This window comes from Lynx rufus, unplaced genomic scaffold (genome assembly GCF_022079265.1).
Source record: "Lynx rufus isolate CCGP_SWC_20201006 ecotype Redwood Valley unplaced genomic scaffold, mLynRuf1.p SCAF_1, whole genome shotgun sequence".
Taxonomy (NCBI): Eukaryota; Metazoa; Chordata; class Mammalia; order Carnivora; family Felidae; genus Lynx; species Lynx rufus.
In genome coordinates this window covers 17,294,514-17,316,705 of record NW_025814823.1, presented here as the reverse complement: position 1 = coordinate 17,316,705, position 22,192 = coordinate 17,294,514, and the positions used below count along the sequence as shown (strand labels likewise).

The window sequence follows — 22,192 nt, the reverse complement described above, 5'->3', positions numbered from 1 at the left end:
AATTTTACAAATATTATGAACTGTGAACAGCACTTGCATTAAGTATGTATGGATAATGTAAGGTGGATATAGAATTGTTGAGCTTTTTAATATTATATCAAATTATATTTTAAGAAGACTTTTTTCTGTTGTTGGTGTTAATCTTGGAAACTTAGAAAATTCTTTTTGAGAGATGCGAATGGTATTCTTCCCCTCAATCCTGCCCTCGCTAAAAACAAATTTGTTTCATTGTCATGAAAATGAAACCCAGTTATGAGAATCCTTTTAAAAAATTATTCATTTCAAAATTCTTAAAACGTTAAAAATTAATTGATTTTACTGAACTCAAGAGTCAGCAGCTACCCATATCATGTGACTTCGATAAACGACTTTGTTGGTTTTCCTGTACCTTTTGAGAAACTGGCTCAGAAGAGAAATAAAAAAGTTTAATGCATATCATTCCAATTAGAGAAGATAGCAGATGCTGTTTCCAATGTAACTGAAGTTCAACCATTAGAACTCTAAATTACAAATCCTTTAAAGTGTGGCAGAGGAAAATGTGTCTCCAATGTGTGTTTCTTCTGCTACTTCTATTTTTTTATAAATTATGAAAAAGATTTTTTTTCTTTAAAATTGAGTTAGTAAGCCAGATCCCTCTAAAATGAGTTCTGTTTCTATATATAGCCATCTTCCACATTAGCCTTAGCGTGTTCTTTGAGTCTATTAGTCTTGGGTTTCTCAGACCCTGAGAGAATTTAGGGTTCTTGTTCCGGAGAATGAAAAGAGCTGATCATCTCTGGCCCATCAATTTGTTTGGTCTGACTCCTGTGACATTTCATTATAAAATTAGTTTTTGAAACCAAAAATATCTGGGGATTGCATAGAAAAATACAGATTTTTTTTTTAAGTTCTTTTGCACTTTCCTGCTTGGCAAAAGTCAGCTGGCTATGATGGTGCCGGCTTTTCCCAGCAGGGAATGGACTTTATGGTTCAGTAACGCCTCCAACGTGTCATTTTCCCTCCTACGTCACTTGCTTCACTCTTTTCATCACTTGTTTTAGCCCTTATATAAGCAGTCGAGTTTTATAACATCCAGAGCTACAGAAACCCAATTTCTAAAAAGTTAAAAACTTAAGTACTTCTTTTAAATATTTAAATGACTGTTTTCTCACCGTACACTTGCTAGATGATAGGTAAGTTTCCTCGATGACTCAATTACTTTAGTCTTTATCTGTCACTTTTGACATTTTTAGCACAAAAAAAGTTTCAACTTTTCTTCTATATTTGTTATTTGTTTGTTCATTAGGGACTGGTCTCAATTTTGACCACAGGGGGAGAAATTAGAATATGGGTTAGAAGAGATGACATTTTAATCGGAAGCTTTAGAAACAGCAGGTTTACAATGGGATAAAAGAGGCACAAGCTGGGGCGCCTGGGTGGCGCAGTCGGTTAAGCGTCCGACTTCGGCTCAGGTCATGATCTCGCGGTCCGTGAGTTCGAGCCCCGCGTCGGGCTCTGTGCTGACGGCTCAGAGCCTGGAGCCTGTTTCAGATTCTGTGTCTCCCTCTCTCTGCCCCTCCCCTGTTCATGCTCTGTCTCTCTCTGTCTCAAAAGTAAATAAACGTTAAAAAAAAAATTAAAATAAAAAAAAGAGGCACAAGCTGATTCACTGATATTTAACCTTTTTCTGACTTCATAGGTCAGTTTACTACAGAGGTATAGTTTTATTTCTGCTTCAGCAAAAAAATTTGTTTTGTTTCCTTGAAAAACATTTTCTGTTAAAGGTCACATTCTCCATCTTTAGAAGGTGTTTCCTTTATGTAAAATCTGCTTATTTACAGAAAAAAGACTTATTTTAGATTTTTATAATTTTGTAGCTAACCAGTTTTTTTCTTCTCCTTTTGGGTTGTATGTGATTTATTTCAAATATAATATAATATAATATAATATAATATAATATAATATAATATATATTTAAAACATAAATATATCTTTCTTTCCAAAGAGAAAATTCTGAGGATAACTTTGAAGCCTTACAGTAGTCAAACACTTACCATATATGCAAGGAACACAAGCTTTTTGGTAGAGGATGCTTTTTTTTTTCCTATTGTCTTCATCAACTTTATTACTGACTCAGGAATCACTGTCCATCATTTTCCAACCTTTTTTTTCTTTTTTTTCACAAGTTAGGAGATCAAGGTGAATGCCTGACGCTGTATGATCAAGAACTAAAGATTGGGGACGCCTGGGTGGCTCAGTCGGTTAAGCGTCCGACTTCGGCTCAGGTCATGATCTCATGGCTCATGGGTTGGATCCTCGAATCTGGCTCTCTGACGTCACTGCAGTGCTCCCTTGGATCCTCTGTCTCTTTCTCTGCCCCTTCCCCCCCACATCAAGAATAAATAAAAACATTAAAAAAAAAGAACTAAAGATTGTTGGTAGCAAGAGGTAGGATACTAGAAACAATGTGGATAAGTAGAACTCCACATGATTCACAAACTTAGCTTTGACAAAGAAATCAATTTATAGCTATTCTGTCAGCAAATAGCTTATAAAAAGAGAGAGAAGAACTGATTTGTTTTAATTACTCATAAAAATAAATGGTGAAATGGTCCAAAAATTTGAAGAAAGAGAGGGGTGGATGAAAAGCATCCATTACGAAATCCTAAGGCCTGGAAAATTCATGGTCTCTTTGGTTGGTATTTCACCGGACTTTTTCTGCCCTTCATTAACACAAAATTTTGTAGCTTGAAGTTTTAGATTGTTGGTGTTCTATAAACTAAAAAACTATCTCAGCTGCCATGCGTATTTTCATCGTACTAGAATATTCTAGAATCGAACTTATTTAGTATCTGATTATCATAATAAAGGTAACACTTATTAAAAGTAAAAGTAGACTTAGAACATAAAGTCATTTGGTCTATTCACAACTTCTTCCCTAAGTCCTCACACATAAACCCTGTAAGTCAAAAAGGAAAATGCTGGAACTAAATTCCACTGCCTTTGTTCTTCTGGAAGAGATTAATGTAAAGGGGTATGTCTATTTTTGTTTCAGTTGGGTATTTCTCTTCGTTTTCTCAAGGGCACCAGTGCCAATAAATGGTGTAAGCACCACCCACCTGGAGGCAGGCCCTGGGAACGCCCGTACCTTCTGACACAGGGTGATAGTCTTCTCCAGAGGTGGCTGATCCATCCTTGGTGTGGACTCTCACGATGGAAACTTTCGAAGTGTCTCCTTGGCGAATCACTGGAATTTTTATAACCACCGACTGTCCTGGTTCTTTGGGTTCACTGACACTAAATTTGGTTTCTCCAAATTTAATGATGGCCTCTAAAATTGTGAGAAATGTGGATAAATTAAAATGTAAGGGGAATACTTTTTCTTCATTTCTAATGTTTCTTTCCATAGGGGAAGAACTTAATTAGTATTACACTCCTGGCATCTCTCCGTCCCCTCACCCATAATTATTGGTGAGTGGGTTAAGAGAAACTGAGTGTGTGAAGTCCAGCTCCTTCCTTGGGAATTAACCAGCCCCAGAGAGCATGTACTCTGGGTGGCCTCTATGTGCCATAAGTCTTACAGGAGTGGGTCTCTGAGAAAACTGATAATAAATTTTCTCGCTGAGGGAGAAACTGCTGGTCCAGGGCTATCTCTACCAGGTGGGAGGTATGAACATTCAAAATTCGGCATTATATATAAACCATATTCTCCAACATCAACTTTCAATTTTAATGGTTGATTTGGCTCCCCATTTGTCTTACTCTTTTTCCCTATTTCTCAATTGCTTTAAAACCTTAGTCAGAAAGAGGCGGGTGGTACCTGTGTGGCTCAGTCGGTTAACCATCTGACTCTTGATTTCAGCTCAAGTCATGATCTCATGGTTCTTGGGATCAAGCCCCGCATCAGGCTCTGTGCTGACAGAGTAGACCCTGCTTGCTTGGGATTCCCTCTCTCCCTCTCTCTCTCCCCCTATCCCGCTCATGCTCACTTTCTTCCTCTCCCTCAAAATAAGTAAATAAACATTAACAAAAAGCAAGAGGGGGTTATTTACTGAGCCACCAAAATTATCAATGTAGAGGGATTTCAATTTCCAAATTACAGCTGAACACAAGAAATAACATCTTACTATCAGCATCATCTTGGATCCTTATCAGAGTTTCATTTTGTTCCCCAACCGCAGCCCCGAAGGGGGAGTTGCTGTGTGGGGTGCCAAGAACCAGGCGGAGCTCCTCTACCTCCTCATAGAGTTTGTCGTCCATCAGCTCAAGGACACAAGGCTTTTCAGTCTCACCTGGCACAGTGATAACGACAGCACGTCAGTTACATCCCATCCCATCCCAATCCCATCCCAGGCCCTGAAGGACACATGGGCTACTAGAATACAAGCACCGTAAGGGCAAGGATGTTGCTTTTTTCCCTGCTATACTGACAGGGCGAAGAACAGTATCTGGCATGTCATAAGCCTCCAATAAATATTTGCTGAATGAATGATTAAATGTTTGAACATATGCAACGAGAGCTCCTACTTGTATGGGAAATTTCTTTAATGTCTGTTTTTAAGTTCTGTCGCTCATCTTAGAAAACAAGGATAATGAGCAAATACCAATTTTATGTATGAGTTTCTTGCATCATGATCAGGAAGCAAATTTAGCAGCCTTGTACCGGACGGTCAGAGTTAATGTGACCACAGTGCTAGTTTCTAGTACAATTACGGGATCAAAGTGATCAAACATTTTGAGGCTCTGAATTCACATTAAACGTGTGACATCTGTTTCCTCTCCTTTCTATCGTTTGAACCCTATCTCCCAGCAGTGGGAGATATCTATACAGCATATCTATACAGCTGATACGCCACTGGGTAAACAATATAGCACATCACTGGAAACTAATTAATAAATTAATACGACATGAAAAAGACATTCGTTCAATCTGTGACAGCCTACTCTGCCCTATTCACACGGTGCACGTAAAACCACGCCATAAGCTTGTGGAAGTCAGGGACGTGTATTTTCCTGGTACGTATTTCTCATCAAAAACTCGGCTTCCTCAAATTCCACAGAAAGATGTCAGGCCCAACCTTACCAGGGAGGAACGTGATGATGGAGCCATCAGTGTTTGGACGTTCCTCAAAGTCCGCCATCACCTGTGCAGACCCCTGGCGTGTGTAGCATCTCACTGAAGACCTGTAGTGAATGTCTCCATTCCTGTGGATCATTGCGACTATCTGCCCATCATTTTCATTGCCAATATACACCCGTTCTTTGAATTGCATCTTAGGCACTGCAAAAACAAATGGGCATCAGGATCAAAGTGGACAGAGATCTCCTTGAGGAAAACGGCATTTCAGAGAACCTGGCTTAGTGGCAAGAATAATGGAACGGAAGTGAGAACTGAATTCCAGTTTCCACGCAGTCACTCGACAATGTTTTGGCGTTAAGCAAATCACTTAAATAAATGAAGTGTTTTGATATCTCTTATCTGTGAAATTCTGCTCTGCCCATTCCATGGAGTAGGGAGATGCAGTGGAATGGTAAAAAAAAATAGATAAAACCAGAGACTTTGAGATATCTGTATTTATATATGTTGCTTAATCATGAGCTTTTCAGAATTACTGAAATTTCTGGGTAATTTCTGAATTATCTGTGAATAACACTCAATATTGTGTATATAATTACAAGCTGAGTTTACCCAGACTATGTGAGAAAAGTTGATAATGAATATAGTATTATATATGTGTATGTATGTATATATATATATATATATATATATATATATACTGTTTTTGATCCTGAATATTATGTATATATTTTAAGTGATACCTATGATGGGTGAATTAAACATAGGCCTCATTAACAATAGGCTACATTCTTCCAAGCAACGCCACATCACCATGGTTGAAACTTATTCAAAACTCCCTCATGAGGACGTGTCAGAGAGCCCTATCATGTGTCCAGCAGCTGCATGACTTAGAACTATAGTTTTGGCACCTTATTAGGGAAGTTTCAAGTGTCTAGAGATGATAGAAGTCTTGTGTTGAGAAGTGGGAAAAGACCATTACATTCAAGGGTCTGTGCAACCCCATGTGGTTCCATCGAGATACTGATGACAATCTCACTTCGTTTTTTTACATTTGGAAAGAAGACTAAAAGTTTTCTTCTGAGACTACCTAATTTTAACAAAATGGTCAGAAGGAGAAAGGAAGACATGGTCAGATAGGGTACTGTTATGGGTCGAACTGCATCCCCTCCAAATTCGTAGGTTGAAGTCCTATAACCCACACAATCTGAAAATGTGACTTTCTTTGAGGATATGGTCTTTACAGAGGTAATCAAGTAAAAATTAGGTCATGAGAATGGATTCTAACTGACTAGAATTGGTGTCTTTATAAGCAGGGGAAATTTAGACACAGTGACATACATAGAAGATAATGTAAAGGCACATAAGGACAAGATGGGTATCTATAAGCCAAAGAAGAGGCATGGAACAGATCCTTCCCACACAGCCCTCGGAACAAACCAACCTTGCCGACGTCTTGATTTTGGATTTCTAGCCTCCAGAACTGTGAGACAAGAAATTGTGGAGTCTATAGTACTTTCTTATGGCCGCCCTAGCAGACTTCTACAGGTATGCGAACCCCAGTTCATCATTTTACTTAACATATATATAAACTCTAGCCTATCATTTTACTCATCATTGTCAATTAATAGACACTCACAATCTGAGACAGAATCATTTATGGACACTGTGGCTTTGCTGGGCTCGCCAAGGGCAGCGTTCATCGGCATACGAAGCACCAGTTCAAATTTCTCAATTCCCTCCAGCACTGGTTGCCCGAGATCGTCCAGGACGGTAACACGAACAGTCTGCATGTTGACTCCAGGTGCAAAATCTAAATTACGGCTGATTCCCACATAGTCGGTTCCAGCTATATGAGTAACAAAAGAATGATTCAGTCAGGGACTAACTAAATTAAACAAGATTATGAGATGCAAATTATGTAGACCTATTTGTGATTCTTTAAAAAAACATATAGACCAGTATTACATTGCAAAACGTACATTTAATGAGATGCAAAAGATTAGTATCATATAGGTTTTTGAGATAGTAGAACAAAGACCAGTTTCTGAACTTTATTTTCTTTATGTCTAATGAGCTATTTTAGCTTCGGTTACATAATTCTTCTGTTTTTATTTTAGAATTCTCGAATAGTGCTAATAAAATTCAGGTCTGAGTTAATCAGCACATCAATCATACATATGATTATCGTAAAATTACCTATGAAATACATACATTTAAAGTTTGTTAACATCAGTTAAATATCTATATTTATTTTCCAAAGCTACAAGAAAATATCCTACTTAGGTGTGTGTTTGTCTGTTGGTTAAAGCAACATTTCAGATACAAGCTTTTGTCCCTCTCGCTCTACCCACACTCGCCCCAGGAAAAGAGAGCAGCCAGTTTTTATTCTCAAAGACATATCTGGTCTTTGGCTTATTATTTTTCAGACCATGGGGTGCAAACCTAGTGTCAACACCTCAATTTATGTCTAAAATAGTTACAAACAAAACTGTCTGTCAATCTTTAGGGAATTCATAAAGGCTGAGAGTGGGTGACAAGGTTTCCATATTATTGCTTCTTTGTTTTCATACCTTCTGTTCTCCTAACCCTCATTTTATATTCTCTCTACCTCTGAATATGCAACTGTGAGTGTATATGCCCTTAATTCATTTTTTTGAAATCTCCATCCAAATGTCCTTGTGGTTCTTCCAGTATTTTTCTTTTCCTCTTTTCCTCTTTTCTTTTCATCATCCAGTATTTTTCTTTTCCTCTTTCTTTTCATCTTTGATTCTCATCTTTCTCCGATTTGAATTTTTTCTTAAAAAATGATGAATTCAGGGAATCAAATACTTACTGGACACTGATTACATGCCAAGTATTATGCTGTTTCCACTACATTAAAAAGGTTAAAACTTCAGTGTGACTTTTAAAATGATATGGTCCCTGCTTGCTTTGTGGGATGAGTGTGTGATGCGTGCGTGATGTACGTGTGTGTGTGCACACGAGAAAGACAGAGTGTGTATTGTTGGCGACTTAGAAGAAGAAACAAAGGACATTCCTAATCCTATGCTTACCCTAAACTTTATGATCAACTCTTTGGAGATGTACATTCCAGAATAAAAGCAAGCACGGACCAGGTAGGGTAGCTTATATACTGAAGCATGGAAAAGCCTTTCGGATCTGAAGTATTTATGGGGACATCTGGTTAAAATGAGGAGGGAACCAGGTCGGAGATGCACATCTTCAAGATACTTACCCTTCATTAGATTTCTGTGAGAGTGGCTGGCAAGATCATTCCTGTGCACACTGGTGCCATAATATGCAATGATGTTAGATTTGCAAAGTGTAAATCTAATGAATTAGAATCTAATGAATTAGAGAACCAATTCATGCAAAGAAGGCATTAGAATTTAGAGTCTTTGAGTTCTGTGTTTGTAACGAAGCCTCTGATTTGTGGCTTTAAAATATTTTTTGAAATGTTTATTTATTTTTTGAGAGAGAGAGAGAGAGAGAGAGAGACAGAGTGTGAGCAAGGGAGAGGCAGAGAGAGACAGAGACACAGAATCTGAAGCAGGATCCAGGTTCTGAGCTGTCAGCACAGAGCCTGACGCCGGGCTCGAACCCACGAACCGTGAGGTCATGACCTGAGCTGAAGTCGGATGCTTAACAGACTGAGCCACCCAGGCACCCCTGATTTGTGGCTTTTAAATGTATTTTCTCACAATAATAAAGAGAGCCTAGACTTATCTCCTATATAATAATAATTTCAGAAAAAGTTCCATTCATCCAGACTGCTTTAGTAGGAATGCAGTATTTTAGCTTTAAAGTCTTTTGCTTCATGGTGAGTTGAATACTGTAGAGCAATCGAAAGAGCTGCCATAGGAAACTGCTCACCATCAGCAGAGGGGGGATCTGTTTTCCGAGACCTCACGGTGACACTGGAAGGCTTGGACAGGTCTGTGCCCGTCCTCCACACCCGCACTTCCACGTAGCCGGCGCTCTCGTCCACGGAGTACTCGACATCGCCGAAATAGAAGACGGGTTCTGTTAAGAATGAGGCAGTGCCCTTTGGATTATTTGTATTTTTTCCATATCAATCCTTACCGACAGAATTCCAGACAAGAGAAAGCTTTATTGAACTGACTCCCTTAGATCAGATTTTCTCCTTTCGGTAAGAGAACATCTCTTTAATCTGTTGATTTATATCGTTTTCAGGGCGAAAAGCCTTTGTTGAAAAAGAAAAAAAAAATTATGGTTAAGTGCTTAATGGAACGTTCTCATCTTGAGGCTCGAATTACTTTGTCCCCCATATGTGGGATTATAAATGGCTTCTAAATGTATTTCCTGGAAGGTTAGCTAGTAAAATAACCCCCAAATGAAACAAAACACATGGGCTGAATTGTTGTAAGTTTGGTTAGACGGCTCAGTGTATCATCTTTTCCCAAGCCTTCAGCCCGGAGACTAGTTGCATTATGACATTTTCTGGTCCATTACATTTGGTCATAATCTGGTGTAACTGGGTCTATCATGACCACTGCAGAGTTAGCACGTGCTGGCATAATTGGACTAAATACATATGATTACCCACCCTGAAGACTTCAGGAAGACCACTATAGGTTACCTATAACTCTGTAGGTAGAGTGGGGTGCCCTAAGCCAACTGAAGTTCCACTAGAAAAATAATCTCATACCAAGGTATTAGTCTTAAATATGTATGAAAATGATGTGACTTAGGTCATTAAGGTAAGACGCATGCTCTGAAGACTCTGTATTTTTCTCTGGTTTTGGTGATGAATTGATCTAATCATCATTCTCTGTGTGATTCTGCTTGTGACCAACAGTTTACCTTGTGAGACAGCTGACACAAGTCTGAGGAACAGCGAGAGATAGCTGAATAATGAAGAACACTGAGAGATCATTTGTGTTCTCACTTGTAAAAAAACTTACTTTGAAATATTTATAGGTCATAGGAAGGTACAGAAATTATAGGGTATATACTTACTCACTGTGAGCTTATTTTAGAATCAAACTTTGACAAAGATAAATGAATTGAGTGTAGACACAGAATAATTAAGATTTGAGACATTTTAGTCATTTGTGTCTGGTTTTATAAGTCTCAAAAGGACTGAGTCTAGAAGGTCATAGGGCTCATCAGTGTTCCTTAAAACACAAGACCATTAAAGAGCTGACCGCCATGTTTCCGAGCATCTAACTGAATTACTAAACACCCAATAATCAAGCAAAACCCTACAATCATGGCTTACAGCCAAAGGAAATCCATTTTGTGTTTAACTTAAGCATAGATTCTTTATTTCTCTGACCCAAATAAATTACCTTTGTTAAAACCAGAAAATAATGTTTTTCTTCGTTTCTTCATGTGGGGGGAGGGGCATACTTATGCAAGTTCCCCTGAACTTTTGGATAATACAAAACCAGCCTTGGACATTTTGTTTGCATATTTTGGTTCAGGGGGTGATACATCTGCCCAGGGCATACTTTATCTCCTTCTCATCCTTCCACAACTTGGATGGTGTTAGGACAAGTGAGTGTGTGTGTACATGCAGGTGTTATCTTATTAACCTCAGTCAAGGCAGACCTCAAATACAAGCCAATAAATTCCTTACATTTCTCACACCTCAGTAGGGGCCAAAGGTGAAGACAGTCTGAAAATGCTTATTCTGACCGAATGGCCAAACCAGGCACATCTGTGTTTGTATGTATGTTTTATGGAGGTCTGATCATCCGTATCCAATGTGATCTCTCTGTCTCACATGGCTGGCAAACCATACCATCATACAAACTAGGTTTCCAAGTTAAGGGAGAGAGCTGTGAAATGCAGTGGGGGGGGGTGTTCCTATTAAATAACAGCATCTCTCATCTTCCATCCCCCTCTCCCTCGTGGATATTGACTAGAAGTGGAACAGATTAAATCATGTGAGGGAGTCTGACTGTTAAACACAAAATGGGCTACATATCAGAGGCAAACTGCTGTTCTGCATGTGTGTGTTCAGACTCATTTCGTCTACAATATGTTGTTATGTGACGGTTTAATGCAGAGTTCATATAAGGAAAAACTGAATGAGTCCTATGTAGCACTCTGAAAATTATCCAACTTGTCGATCAGAGTGAAGATTAATGATAACAGTTACCCTATTAGAAAACGAATCACATGTCTCACGCATATGTTTTATAGGCATGTGTGTGTGGTGTGTGTAGCAGAGATGAAGAGCGAGGGATGGGAGGTCCTGGTCCATGTAACAATGCAATAAATAATATGATTTATGTGAACGGTACAAACCATATTATCACAGTTGCTTATCGTACAGTACGGTGTTCCCTCCAGCAGGAAGAAATAGGGCAAATGGAAAAAGGTTTTAACCTTAAATCTCACAATTTTACTACAGTAGTCAACAGAAGGCATTAGAAAAGGTATTTATTTCCTTAAAATTAGTTTTGTGAAAATCAGTAGATTTATTTATGTGATTTCTTTCCCTCTCTGTGCTTCACTGATGATAATTGGAAAACGGATCTATTAATCAATTGTAATCATTGCAGTTAAAGTATAAAGTGATTAATACAATAAGCTTAAAACACATTCAATAGTTTTTATAAGAAAAAAATTCTTGTGAACTGCCTAGTTTCTTAGGATATGAATAAAAATGAGTGGCTAGACATTAGTACCTCTCTATCTTTTCAGTGTAGTTGGATGAGAACTGAAAAGAATAATTGTTATTGCTATTTCAAGTTCTCAATACCTTGTAAAAAACTTCTACAATTTAAATATTGTTTATAACTGTTACCATTTGGACCGAATCTCATATACTAATAAAGGAGTTAAAAAATCCTTCAAGCAGTGAGTTGAGTTATAATCACTCAAGATAAATGGCAAGATGTTCCTGGAACATTTTAATGCATAGATAATAAGCAAGAAAAAGGATGCAAAGAATCAACAAATGAAGATTGTCAACAGCTGAAGGATACCTACGCAAAATCCAGAAGAAGTGCTTGTCCTGGAAAATTACTATCATTTATAAGTAAGATTTTAACTCCCCTATCTTTGGCATGTTTTGTTTGCATGTTTTATTTCTAGGAGCTTGGTTTCCCTTAAAAGTTAACTGCAAGGGGGCACTTGGGTGGCTCAGTTGATTAAGCATCCAACTCTTGGTTTCGGCTCAGGTCATGATCTCATGGTTTCATGAGTTCAAGCCCCACATTGGGCTCAGTGCTGACAGTGCGGAGCCTGCTTGAGATTCTCTCTCTCTTTCTCTCTCTCTCTCTCTTTCTCTCTGCCCCTCCCCTGTTCACACTGTCTCTGTTTCTCTTAAAAATAAATAAATAAACTTAAAAAAAAAAGGTTAACTGCAGATCTTTGTCTATTAGTTTAGTAAAGGCCCACGTTATGTCTTCACGTACTGTAGAAAAGCCTATTTATTCTGTAATCAGATCTTAAATAGACACTGTGCTGAGTAAGGTCATAGTCTTAATGGAAAAAACAGTGAGTGGCTGATATTATTACCTGGAATGAGAGAATAATCAAATAAAGCCACATATCCCACAGCCCAGACCCCAAAATATAAAACAATTATTCCCCATCAGTCCAGCACCCACAGGTGACCCTCCAGAATACATATTTATTCCCTCTCCAGTGGAAGGTAAGTTATTATCCAAATAGTGTGTGAGCAGTGCAAGGGAGGTTTTAAATTGGTCTAGTGAAATAGTGTGAAATTTATAAAGGAAGTGAAACCATTCTCCGTATCCTTTGTGGTGTTCCGTTTTTAAGTAAAAGAGCACAGATGAAGGTATTGAAGATCACAGGAGAGTCTATTTTAGCTCACCGAACAATAACATGCTTGTAAAAAATTTATCTTAAAAAAAATAACACGCTTTTCAGGGTTGGGGATACTTTTGTCACGAACAGCACAGATAGGATCACGTCTGTTTCTTACAAAAGTAGTTGATGAGGAGGCCTGGCAAGCCAGCCAACAGAGACAAAGGGAAAATAACTCAGGTTCTTCCCCACAGGGAAAAAGTAAACTTTTTTTTTTTTTAAGTCTGTGGTATCTAGATTGATGTTTACAATTACATTGTGTCTCACGAGATGAAAGAAATAGGTGCCAGTAGTAATTGCTATCTGGGGCCAAACCTTATTTACTCACGTGTACATGGACCCATGTCAAGTGAGCTTTGTAGTTCTAACCAACGTGTTTGCTCAGAACTGAGCAAAACAAACGCTTTCATGCTGTCTTTTGGTTGAGTGCTGAAAACAATACAAAGAAACCTCCCCAAATTGTTTCCAACTCGGGTCTCTCTCTTCTGAGTTCTGGACCCTGACAACTGGCTGCCTCAACCTGCACTCAACCCCGTGCACCTCAAGGCAAGCTTCTGAACAGTCAGCAGAGTCACCTCCACCGCCTGCTCGTGGTTTCTCTTGGTCTCAGGTGCCACTTCCCCAGATCCCGCCAGCCCAGCTGCCATTTTAATTTCTCCGACAGCCACTTAACCAGGCTCTTAACCAAAAAGGTCATCCCTCAGAGCAGACTTCACCATGGTAAGCCAGCTACAGAAAATCTGTCACTAGTCACTACTCTTTGCTACACTACCCTCATAGTTTTGCACATTTCTTTTCTCCCTCCTCATGGGGATAGCCTCTGCTCCTTTCAGGCTTCTGCTTAGAAGTTACTTGTGCTGGGAAGCATCCTGTCTTCGCCATCAAATCCCCCACTCTCTCCACAGTTGACGTCTGTCTCTGAGTTCTCCAAAGGGAAGAATTAAGCCTCCTTTATTCACTGGCATTTCTCCAACACTTAATGTTATCAATGCTTGGCAGTAGGTGCTCAACCAACATTTGTGTAGAGTGAATGAACATCAGTAAAATTGGATTATTGGTTTTCAGACCAAATGAATCAATACATCTTTGTGGTGGGTCAGTGAGAAGACTACATTTCTAGCACCAGGTGAGTGGGAGGTTTAAAAAGCCTCTGAAGAAGGAGCAAGTGGTGGTCTTTGCAGTAAAATGACTTGGTTAGGGCCACCTTTTAGATCTGGAGGAAGTCCAAGGGGAAAGGAAACTGAGTCACAATGAACATACAGAGAAGGTAAAGAGAATTCCCATTTACTCCCTGACTGACCCCTTCCCATATTGCACCAGTGTTTTTAAAAACCCTTACAGTTGCCAGCCATCTGCATCTTGTTTTAGCTCTTTTCAGTGTCTTTAACAAATAATGACTATTTGTTGAATATCCCACTAATTGGTTTGAATTCAATATCTTCATCCTCACAATCACCCTATGTGGTATGTGCCGTACTTGTCTTGTTTTCACAGGTAAGGAAACTAAGGATTAAAGGAGATTAAGAGACTTGTCCAAAGTCACACAAGAGGGAAATGGTGGATGCCTAGACAAAGCCTAAGCTCTGAACTAACTTAACTAAGGAAGACAGGAGTCATAATACAAGAGGTTTTCAAGCACTGAATGATGTATGGAGGTGTTGGATCACTATATTGTACCCCTGAAACTAATATAATACCCTATATTAAGTATACTGGAATAAAAAAAAAGGTTTTCATAAGATTTTGAGGGATAAGATTTTTACCAAGCAATTCACTATATGGAGTTTATCATATAGAAATACTAACGTAAGTGTGTAGAGATTCCTATGCAAGAATGTTTATCGTATTCCATTTGTATCAGGGTGTAATTGGAAACAATTCTCAAATCTCTCAGAAGTGGACTGATTAAATAAATGATAGTTCATTTGTAAAATGAATACCAGGCTATTAAGGTGATTTTATGTTCTTTCTTAAAAAATTTTTTCTTTTAGGTAAAAAAGCTAGTGGAGACATTTACATCTGCTTAAAGGCAGCTTTGTGATTTTATATCTTATATTCTCTAATCTAGCAGTAATGATAGATTAAAAATGAAAGCTAATATGCCATTTCTTTTTGGTAGCTTTGAAGATTTCCCCCTTTATTGTTAGCATACTTGATAAGGAAAAGGAGAGCTGTGCTCAAACAAGATAAACATCTCTGTGAACTAAAAAGGTAACAGAACATCACAGTGGTGAGTGGGGCCAAAGTGAACGGTTCTGCTCGTCTCTGAAGTCTGGAGACAGGCTGTAAATCAACATTTGAGTCATAGAAACCGAGCGAAAACATAATTCAAAAGTGAGGGCAAAATATAGGTATTTCTTAGGCAACCAGGATGAAGAGGTTTTACTCCTTTATAGATGCATGCTGAGACATTGCTAAAAGCACACAAGAAAATAAATAAATTCAAAGGGAAGAACCTTACAAGCAAGAACCAACAAAATATGCTGGTAAATCCTGCTATTAATTACAGGCATGAATAATAATCATACCTCACATTCTTCTATAGCAATATTAACTAAAGTCCAAATATGATTTAAAGCAAAATCATTAATAAAAGAGGAACTCTGTATACGAAAAGACAGTTCAAGATTATATAATAATTTCAAATTTGTATTGAAGTACATAAAGCAAAAATTGACGGGATTACAGGAAAACATTGACTAATCTACAATTATAGAGGGTTCTTTAATTGCACAACTCAGAAAATGATAGATGAGTCAGAAAAATTTGTAGAAATATCGAAAAAAAATCACAATGTAATCTTTGCCTAATGTATGTATGTATCCCTGCTCCCCAAAATAAAAGATCGGTATCCAAAATAAATTAAAACTCCCATAAATCTATAACAAAAATTCTAATAGCAAATGGAAATACTGGATTATATATAAACATATATACATATATGTGTGTGTGTGTATTAGACTTTTTATATATATACACACACACACACATATATTATAAAGTTATATAAACATTTAAGTCTCAGAAGAGGAAACTTCCGTTGTCATAATGCAAGTAACCTTAAAATGGGACATTATTTAATACTCGTAAGGTTAGCAAAACCTAAACAGTTCAACAGGATCAGAAAACACATTGTCAGATACTGCTGGTGGGAGTACAAATAGATTCAATCACTTTAGAGAGATTTGGCAACATCTCGTAAAATGGAAATTGTACATCCAGCATGAGCCATCAATTCTACCTTTTGGTAAATATCCTACAAAAATTCTGCATATGGATACATAGAAACATTTGCAAGTATGTTTAATGCAACATTATTCATACTTAAAAAACAAGGGGAAAACCCAAATGTCCCTGAGTAAAGGAATGGATAATTAAAACTCATGTAAATGGAATGACTAAGTTGTATACCTGAAACTAAGGTAACATTGTATATCAACCATACTAAAACAAAACAAAACAAAACAAAACAAAAAACAAAACAAAAACCAAGAAGCCCAAACCTCATCTAAATGCATCAAAATAGCAGATCTTGAAAAGACTGTGCGAATTAAAACAACAACAACAAAAACAACAACAACAAAGTTGTAAGATATGCAAACCCAATTCATGATCGTTGCTGCTTTGGGAGGCAATGGTAGTTGAAGACCAGAGGGGTCTTCCATTTTATGAAAAGTGTTTGATTCCTTTAAAAGATCTGAAGCAACTATGAAAAACGGTAGCCATTAGTTTCAGACAGAGTGCATGTTATGCTGTATTATTTTTTACATTTCTGTAATAAAAAGTCTTACATGGTAGATACAGAATGGTACGCGTAACACGATTCATCTTATTAAAATGTATGTGTGTATTGTTAATGCACAGAAAAACAAGAAAGAATATACATCAAGCTGCTAACTGGTTATTTCCTAAGGATGGGATTATGAGGAAATCTGACGTCCTTTGCTATACGTTTCTTTGTTCTTTTTTTTAACGTTTATTTATTTTTGAGAGACAGAGAGAAATAGAGTATGAATGGATGAGGAGCAGAGAAAGATGGGAGACACAGAATCCGAAGCAGGCTCCAGTCTCTGAGCTGTCAGCATAGAGCCCGATGTGGGGCTCAAATCCACGGACCACGAGATCATGACCTGAGCAGAAGTCAGATGCTTAACGGATTGAGCCACCCAGGCGCCCCTGCTATACATTTCTTACATACATTAATTTATAGTACACCTTTTATTTTTTTCAAGTTGCATCCATTATTTTGTAAATAAGAAAAACAAGGAGGAGAAAAAACCTGATGAACTTTCTCCTATAAATAACATTTTCAAAAAATTAGTTTTAAATAATTTTGTACTTTTCTGTACAAAAAGTACTTTCTGTACTTTTCTTTCAAGAAATACTTTCAATATATAAACATACATTCTTAAGAATGACCTCATATCTAGTCTTTAAAAAGCATTTTCAAAATTCTTGTTGAAAAATAAAGTTCAAATGTGTATTTAAGGGGAAAGCTTAGGAGTATGTATCAGTTTAAAGGCATGTTTTGACATTTCTTTTTCTTGCCAACTATAATTTTCTCAGAGAGAATAAAGAAAAGTCAGTACATGTCTAGAATGTTGATAATTTAAGGACTGAATCTTCCCAAGATTTCAGCTGAGAATACATGGTGAGCCTTTTTCTAAAATGATAATGTTATCAGAGATTTTACTGACAATCTAGTTTCACTCCAAAGCTCTGATTTTGTCTTGTCCAGGGTCTACATAAGTTTAAAATAAAATTTAAGTGTTATGGTCATCTGAGTTTTCCACCATCTAGTAGCATTTGAAAAAGTCTTCCTGAATGTCCTTTACTTAACAAATATTGTTGAGCATCCTGCCTTCTAGGAGAGTGGTTTTTTTGGGTAACTTTTTATTTTTGTTTCTATTCTAAATGATATATTGCATAAACAGAAAGGGGAAGGAAAACTGGTCATGACCCACTAATTGATTTCTCAACTCAAGGGGTTGCAATTTACAATGTCCTAAACACTCCTCTTTATGCGTGGCAATGTTTCCTAAAGGTGGTCACAAATCTGTATTGCAAGGCCCTAGGTGGAGGCGAGGGGGGGTGCAGTTTAAATGTAAATTCTGGGGGTCTCACCTTAAATTGACAAAATCAAAATCTCAAAAAGTTTAAACTGTCCTAGGTGAACTGCATGCATATTCCAGTTCTGAGAAACTCAGTCAGGAGGATGGTGGGTGGCATTGCGGGGGTGGTGAGGGGTGCAGCAACTGTACCAGGAGACAGGAGCTGTGGTTCAGAGGTTCTCGAAGGTGTGCTGGAGGCAGCAGGACAGCACCCCCGAGAAGACAAAGGTGAGCGTGCGGGCTGAGCAGGTGTTGACAGCAGCGAAAAGGAAGGATGTCTCAGAAGGATGAGGAGGAGGAAAGACCTGAGCATGCGTGGTGGGTTAAACAGAGGTGTGGCTCAAGTATATGGAGTTCCCGAGAGGGCAAATGATGAGGGCCAAGGCTGAGGTCAGAGCCGGTGGTGGCTGTGCCGCATTCTTGCATGACAGGCCAAGAACTATGGAAAACGGGCAGCCCCTGATCATTTGCAAGCGGAAGCAACACAGTCAGAACATGATTTGCAAAAGGGACCCCAGTGGATTGAGGGCAGCAGGGAGATGATAGAGGCTGGAGAACAGTTAAGAAACTACAATGGAGGGAAGAGTTAGTGAGGTCTGAAAGTGGGGAAATGGAGAATTCAGATTCAAGAAGGGCTTCAAAAACAGAGTGGCCATGCTCTGTGATCAGTCAAACGTGGCAGGCAGTAGGAAGTGGATGAGTAGGGCTATCTGGCTTGGTCAACAGGCCAGCTTTTAATTGTGAAGGGTATTCACGTCATTCACAGTGCCTTTGCCAACAGATTGTTCTGTTATTCTCCCTACTTTCATTCGCTATCCTTCTCGACACTCTTGGATGCTACATTTCTTCAAAAACTATATATCAGCGTGCTCCTATTCACGTCTGATCCTTCCTTTAGGGCAGATGAAAATTCCCGGTTATTTGTGGTGAAGAAGCCAGATGAGAGCATCCTCTAGATTTTCACAGAGATAATATGTTTAATTAAACCTAAAGTTATGAGTGCTAGGTTTGTCAGAGGCTCTTGACAAACACTAATCATTTTTTCCATTACATAATACAGATACTTTCTAATCATATGTATATTGTGACATCTAAAACCGATGTAATCGTAAATACTAGACAACGAAATGATAGATTACGTATGTGAAAAAGGATATTTAATCACAGCATATGTGTGATAGAAAAAGATCTGCCAACGACCTACATGTTCATCAATCAGGGGTTGTTAAGTATGTTATAGCCACACTGTGGAATACTACGTAGCCACTAAAAAGAATGAGCAGGTGTATATGGGCTGGCAGAAGAAGGTTTTTGTGATATATTGCTAGGTAAAATAAGTATATCATGAGATAATATGTATAATATGATCATGTAGTATTAACAAATATATATTATTTTCAATGTGTCCGAACTATTCTAAGTGCATATATATATATATATATATATGCATATACATATTTCATTTAATCCTCTTAACTACCCCTCTGAGGTAAGTACTATTATCATTTCCACTGAGGAAGCTGAAGTCCAGACTTTTAAGATCAGCAGTCAATAAGTGGAAAGGAAATCACACCATCTGCCTCTAGAATCTGTGCTACCTGCCACTCGGTATAGCAATAATTACTTCTAATCAAAGTGAAGATAAAATGCGTGCATATAAGTGTGCATATAAAAAATCCACACATCACACTTAAGTGACCTCAAGAAAGAGGTGTGGGTTTGGTGAAGGAGATGACCCGACTCTCACCATTTAGTTGATGTCCTTCTTTTTAGTACTCATGTAATAATTTTCTAATAAAAATACGAATACTGAACAAGGCTTAATCTGCATAATGTACCTCCTTTAAACACAACCGCACAATATTATTAAAGAAAAAATATTGATCGGAGAACAAAAAGTCTGTCCTCTCCTCGTTAAAATCCTTAAAACATTTTTTACTCTTAAGAGGTTCTGGCCTCTTCACCAACTTGCTGTGGTATTTCAGTGTTGTGGATGAGTACGCTCTCTAGGGAACTGGTCAGTTATTTCACCTTCAAAGAAACCATTATCTAGGAGTCCCAAGGCCCTGCAAAGTTATCTTTCCTTTCTTCTGTGTAACCTACGTCCGGTTGACAGCTGTCAAGCTGCCTCTGACTTTTCTCATACTGCACATTTCATGTTGTGTTCAAATGACTCATCCAGTCAATCCATCTCCCCCACTGGATCTTTCCAAAGGCAGAAATCATGTATTGTTCATCTGTAAACTCCAACGGGAAGCATGGAGCCTGGCATATGAGGGGTCATCGAAAAATGTGTGGAGACCTAAGCTAAGACTCATCACTGCTTCTAGGGTTCCTAATCAAAAGTAATCATTTTGGCTCCAAAGCTCATCTTGCAAGTGAGGATACACCAATTAATATTATAGTTAATGTCACAGTAATATTATAATTGCCATATTTATTGAGTGTCTGCCCCTGCAAGTCAGATTAGAATGTCTGGAATCATTTTTCTTCTTTCTCTGAAAATAGTTAAGAAAGGTGAACATTGTTAGAATATTTTCTTTAAAGACGTGTAATGAGAATCTTCTTGAGTGACAAGAAAGGAACACAATATTCCGTGTAAGAGAAAGCTAGGCTATTATAGATTAGTATTCCTTACTTGTAAAGATAACTTTCTTCATAAAAAAATCATCATAGGAAGAGGGAAACAAAATGAAATATCATTTTATGCTTAAACTGTCCACAACTTAAAAATTGTTACTGCTCCAAAAACCACCGATAGGCATCCATGTACATTTTCGTGCCTACTGATTGACGTGAACTTTATAAGTGAGATTTCAGAATCGGTGGAGACTCTGACATGCAGGGTGATTTATGTGGGAATCCCAACAGCTGAAGGAAGAAAGATTATGACCAACAGAGTGTCGAACACAGTCTGTGTGAGGTCTCAGGAATAAAAGCATGTGGTTGACACTTGAAAAATAAATAATCTCGACCACAGACAGGCTCCACAACGGACACTTGGAACATGCCTGCAGGCGGCAAAGGAAGGGCCTCCAGAATAAATAGCTACAACTACTCCATTTGAAGCCGAGGGGAATGTGCTCCTTTATTCTAAGAAGCCTTCTTCCTTGTCTCTCCTTGTGAGTGTTACCCAGAAGCAACTCCGCCTTTGCCCCATTGCTCCTAGCGTAGTGCAGGAAAAGACGTCCTGAGAGTTTTCCATCCCTCTGTGTCTTGGTGAGAAAGACACACACCGACCCCTTCCACAAGCCATGGTGCTGGTCTCCGTTTAGGCACTTCCGAAGGCCGGACACCGGGGAAGTCAGCCTCGCTGGTGCCTGGATTTCTGGTCTGCAGCCCAATTGGGCCTGTGAGCAGTCACATTACTGAGCTCGCGGGCCTATGCGCATTGTTTTGGTCCCTCTTGGGGACTGCTGTGTTTCTTGTCAATATGACGCTAGCTGGTGGCTATTCTTCTCATTTAGCGTTCACACAACCTGTTCAGGCTTACTTCCTGAATTCTCTTTTGAGAAGAAAATAGTTGCTCCCTCTCACGGAAAAATAGTTAGACCATTTTTGTCTTGCAAATCGTCTGCAAGCTAAGGACAAACCATAAACCAAGATGATAAAAATGTAGACATGATGATTTTTCATGTGACTTCTTATATTCAGATAAAACGTCTTCAGTAACATACATGACTCCTAAGGTAGCACCGTGTTTAAACCTTCAAACTTGTGTTTTGTTTTAATTTATAGAGAAGGAAGAACTATACTTCTTTTTTTTTTAAGTATAGTTAAAAAATAAAGCCACCTCCTCAGTCAGTTAAGCGTCCGACTTCGGCTCAGGTCACGATCTCGCGGTCCGTGAGTTCGAGCCCCGCATCGGGCTCTGGGCTGACGGCTCAGAGCCTGGAGCCTGCTTCCGATTCTGTGTCTCCCTCTCTCTCTGCCCCTCCCCTGTTCATGCTCTGTCTCTCTCTGTCTCAAAATAAATAAACGTTAAAAAAAAAATTAAAAAAAAAAATAAAGCCACCTCACATCCTAGGCTGTCTCTCCATATATCCTGAGTTAGGACTGAGGAACAGTCATGGCCGAAAGGTGTGATTTACGTGCTTAAAGGGTTGCTGAGGGAGGGGGTCGGTAATGGAACTGGGCAGCTAAGTAAATGGCTTATATGGGGAAACTTAAAAGCCAATTCAAGGCTATTAGTGTTCAGATAAATACAGTGTCACTA

At 38.5% G+C, this 22,192-nt stretch overlaps 1 protein-coding gene across 1 annotated transcript in view; it reads right to left on the bottom strand.

Moving 5' to 3' along the window:
• Window positions 1-22,192, bottom strand: part of FREM2 (FRAS1 related extracellular matrix 2) — a 164,087-nt gene that overhangs the window by 27,382 nt on the left and 114,513 nt on the right. The window contains exons 7-11 of the mRNA XM_047077382.1: window positions 8,933-9,082; window positions 6,696-6,905; window positions 5,063-5,260; window positions 4,107-4,271; window positions 3,128-3,310 (exon numbers count right to left, since the gene is read on the bottom strand). Of these exons, the coding sequence (XP_046933338.1) occupies window positions 3,128-3,310; window positions 4,107-4,271; window positions 5,063-5,260; window positions 6,696-6,905; window positions 8,933-9,082 (906 nt within the window). The remainder of the gene's footprint in view (window positions 1-3,127; window positions 3,311-4,106; window positions 4,272-5,062; window positions 5,261-6,695; window positions 6,906-8,932; window positions 9,083-22,192) is intronic.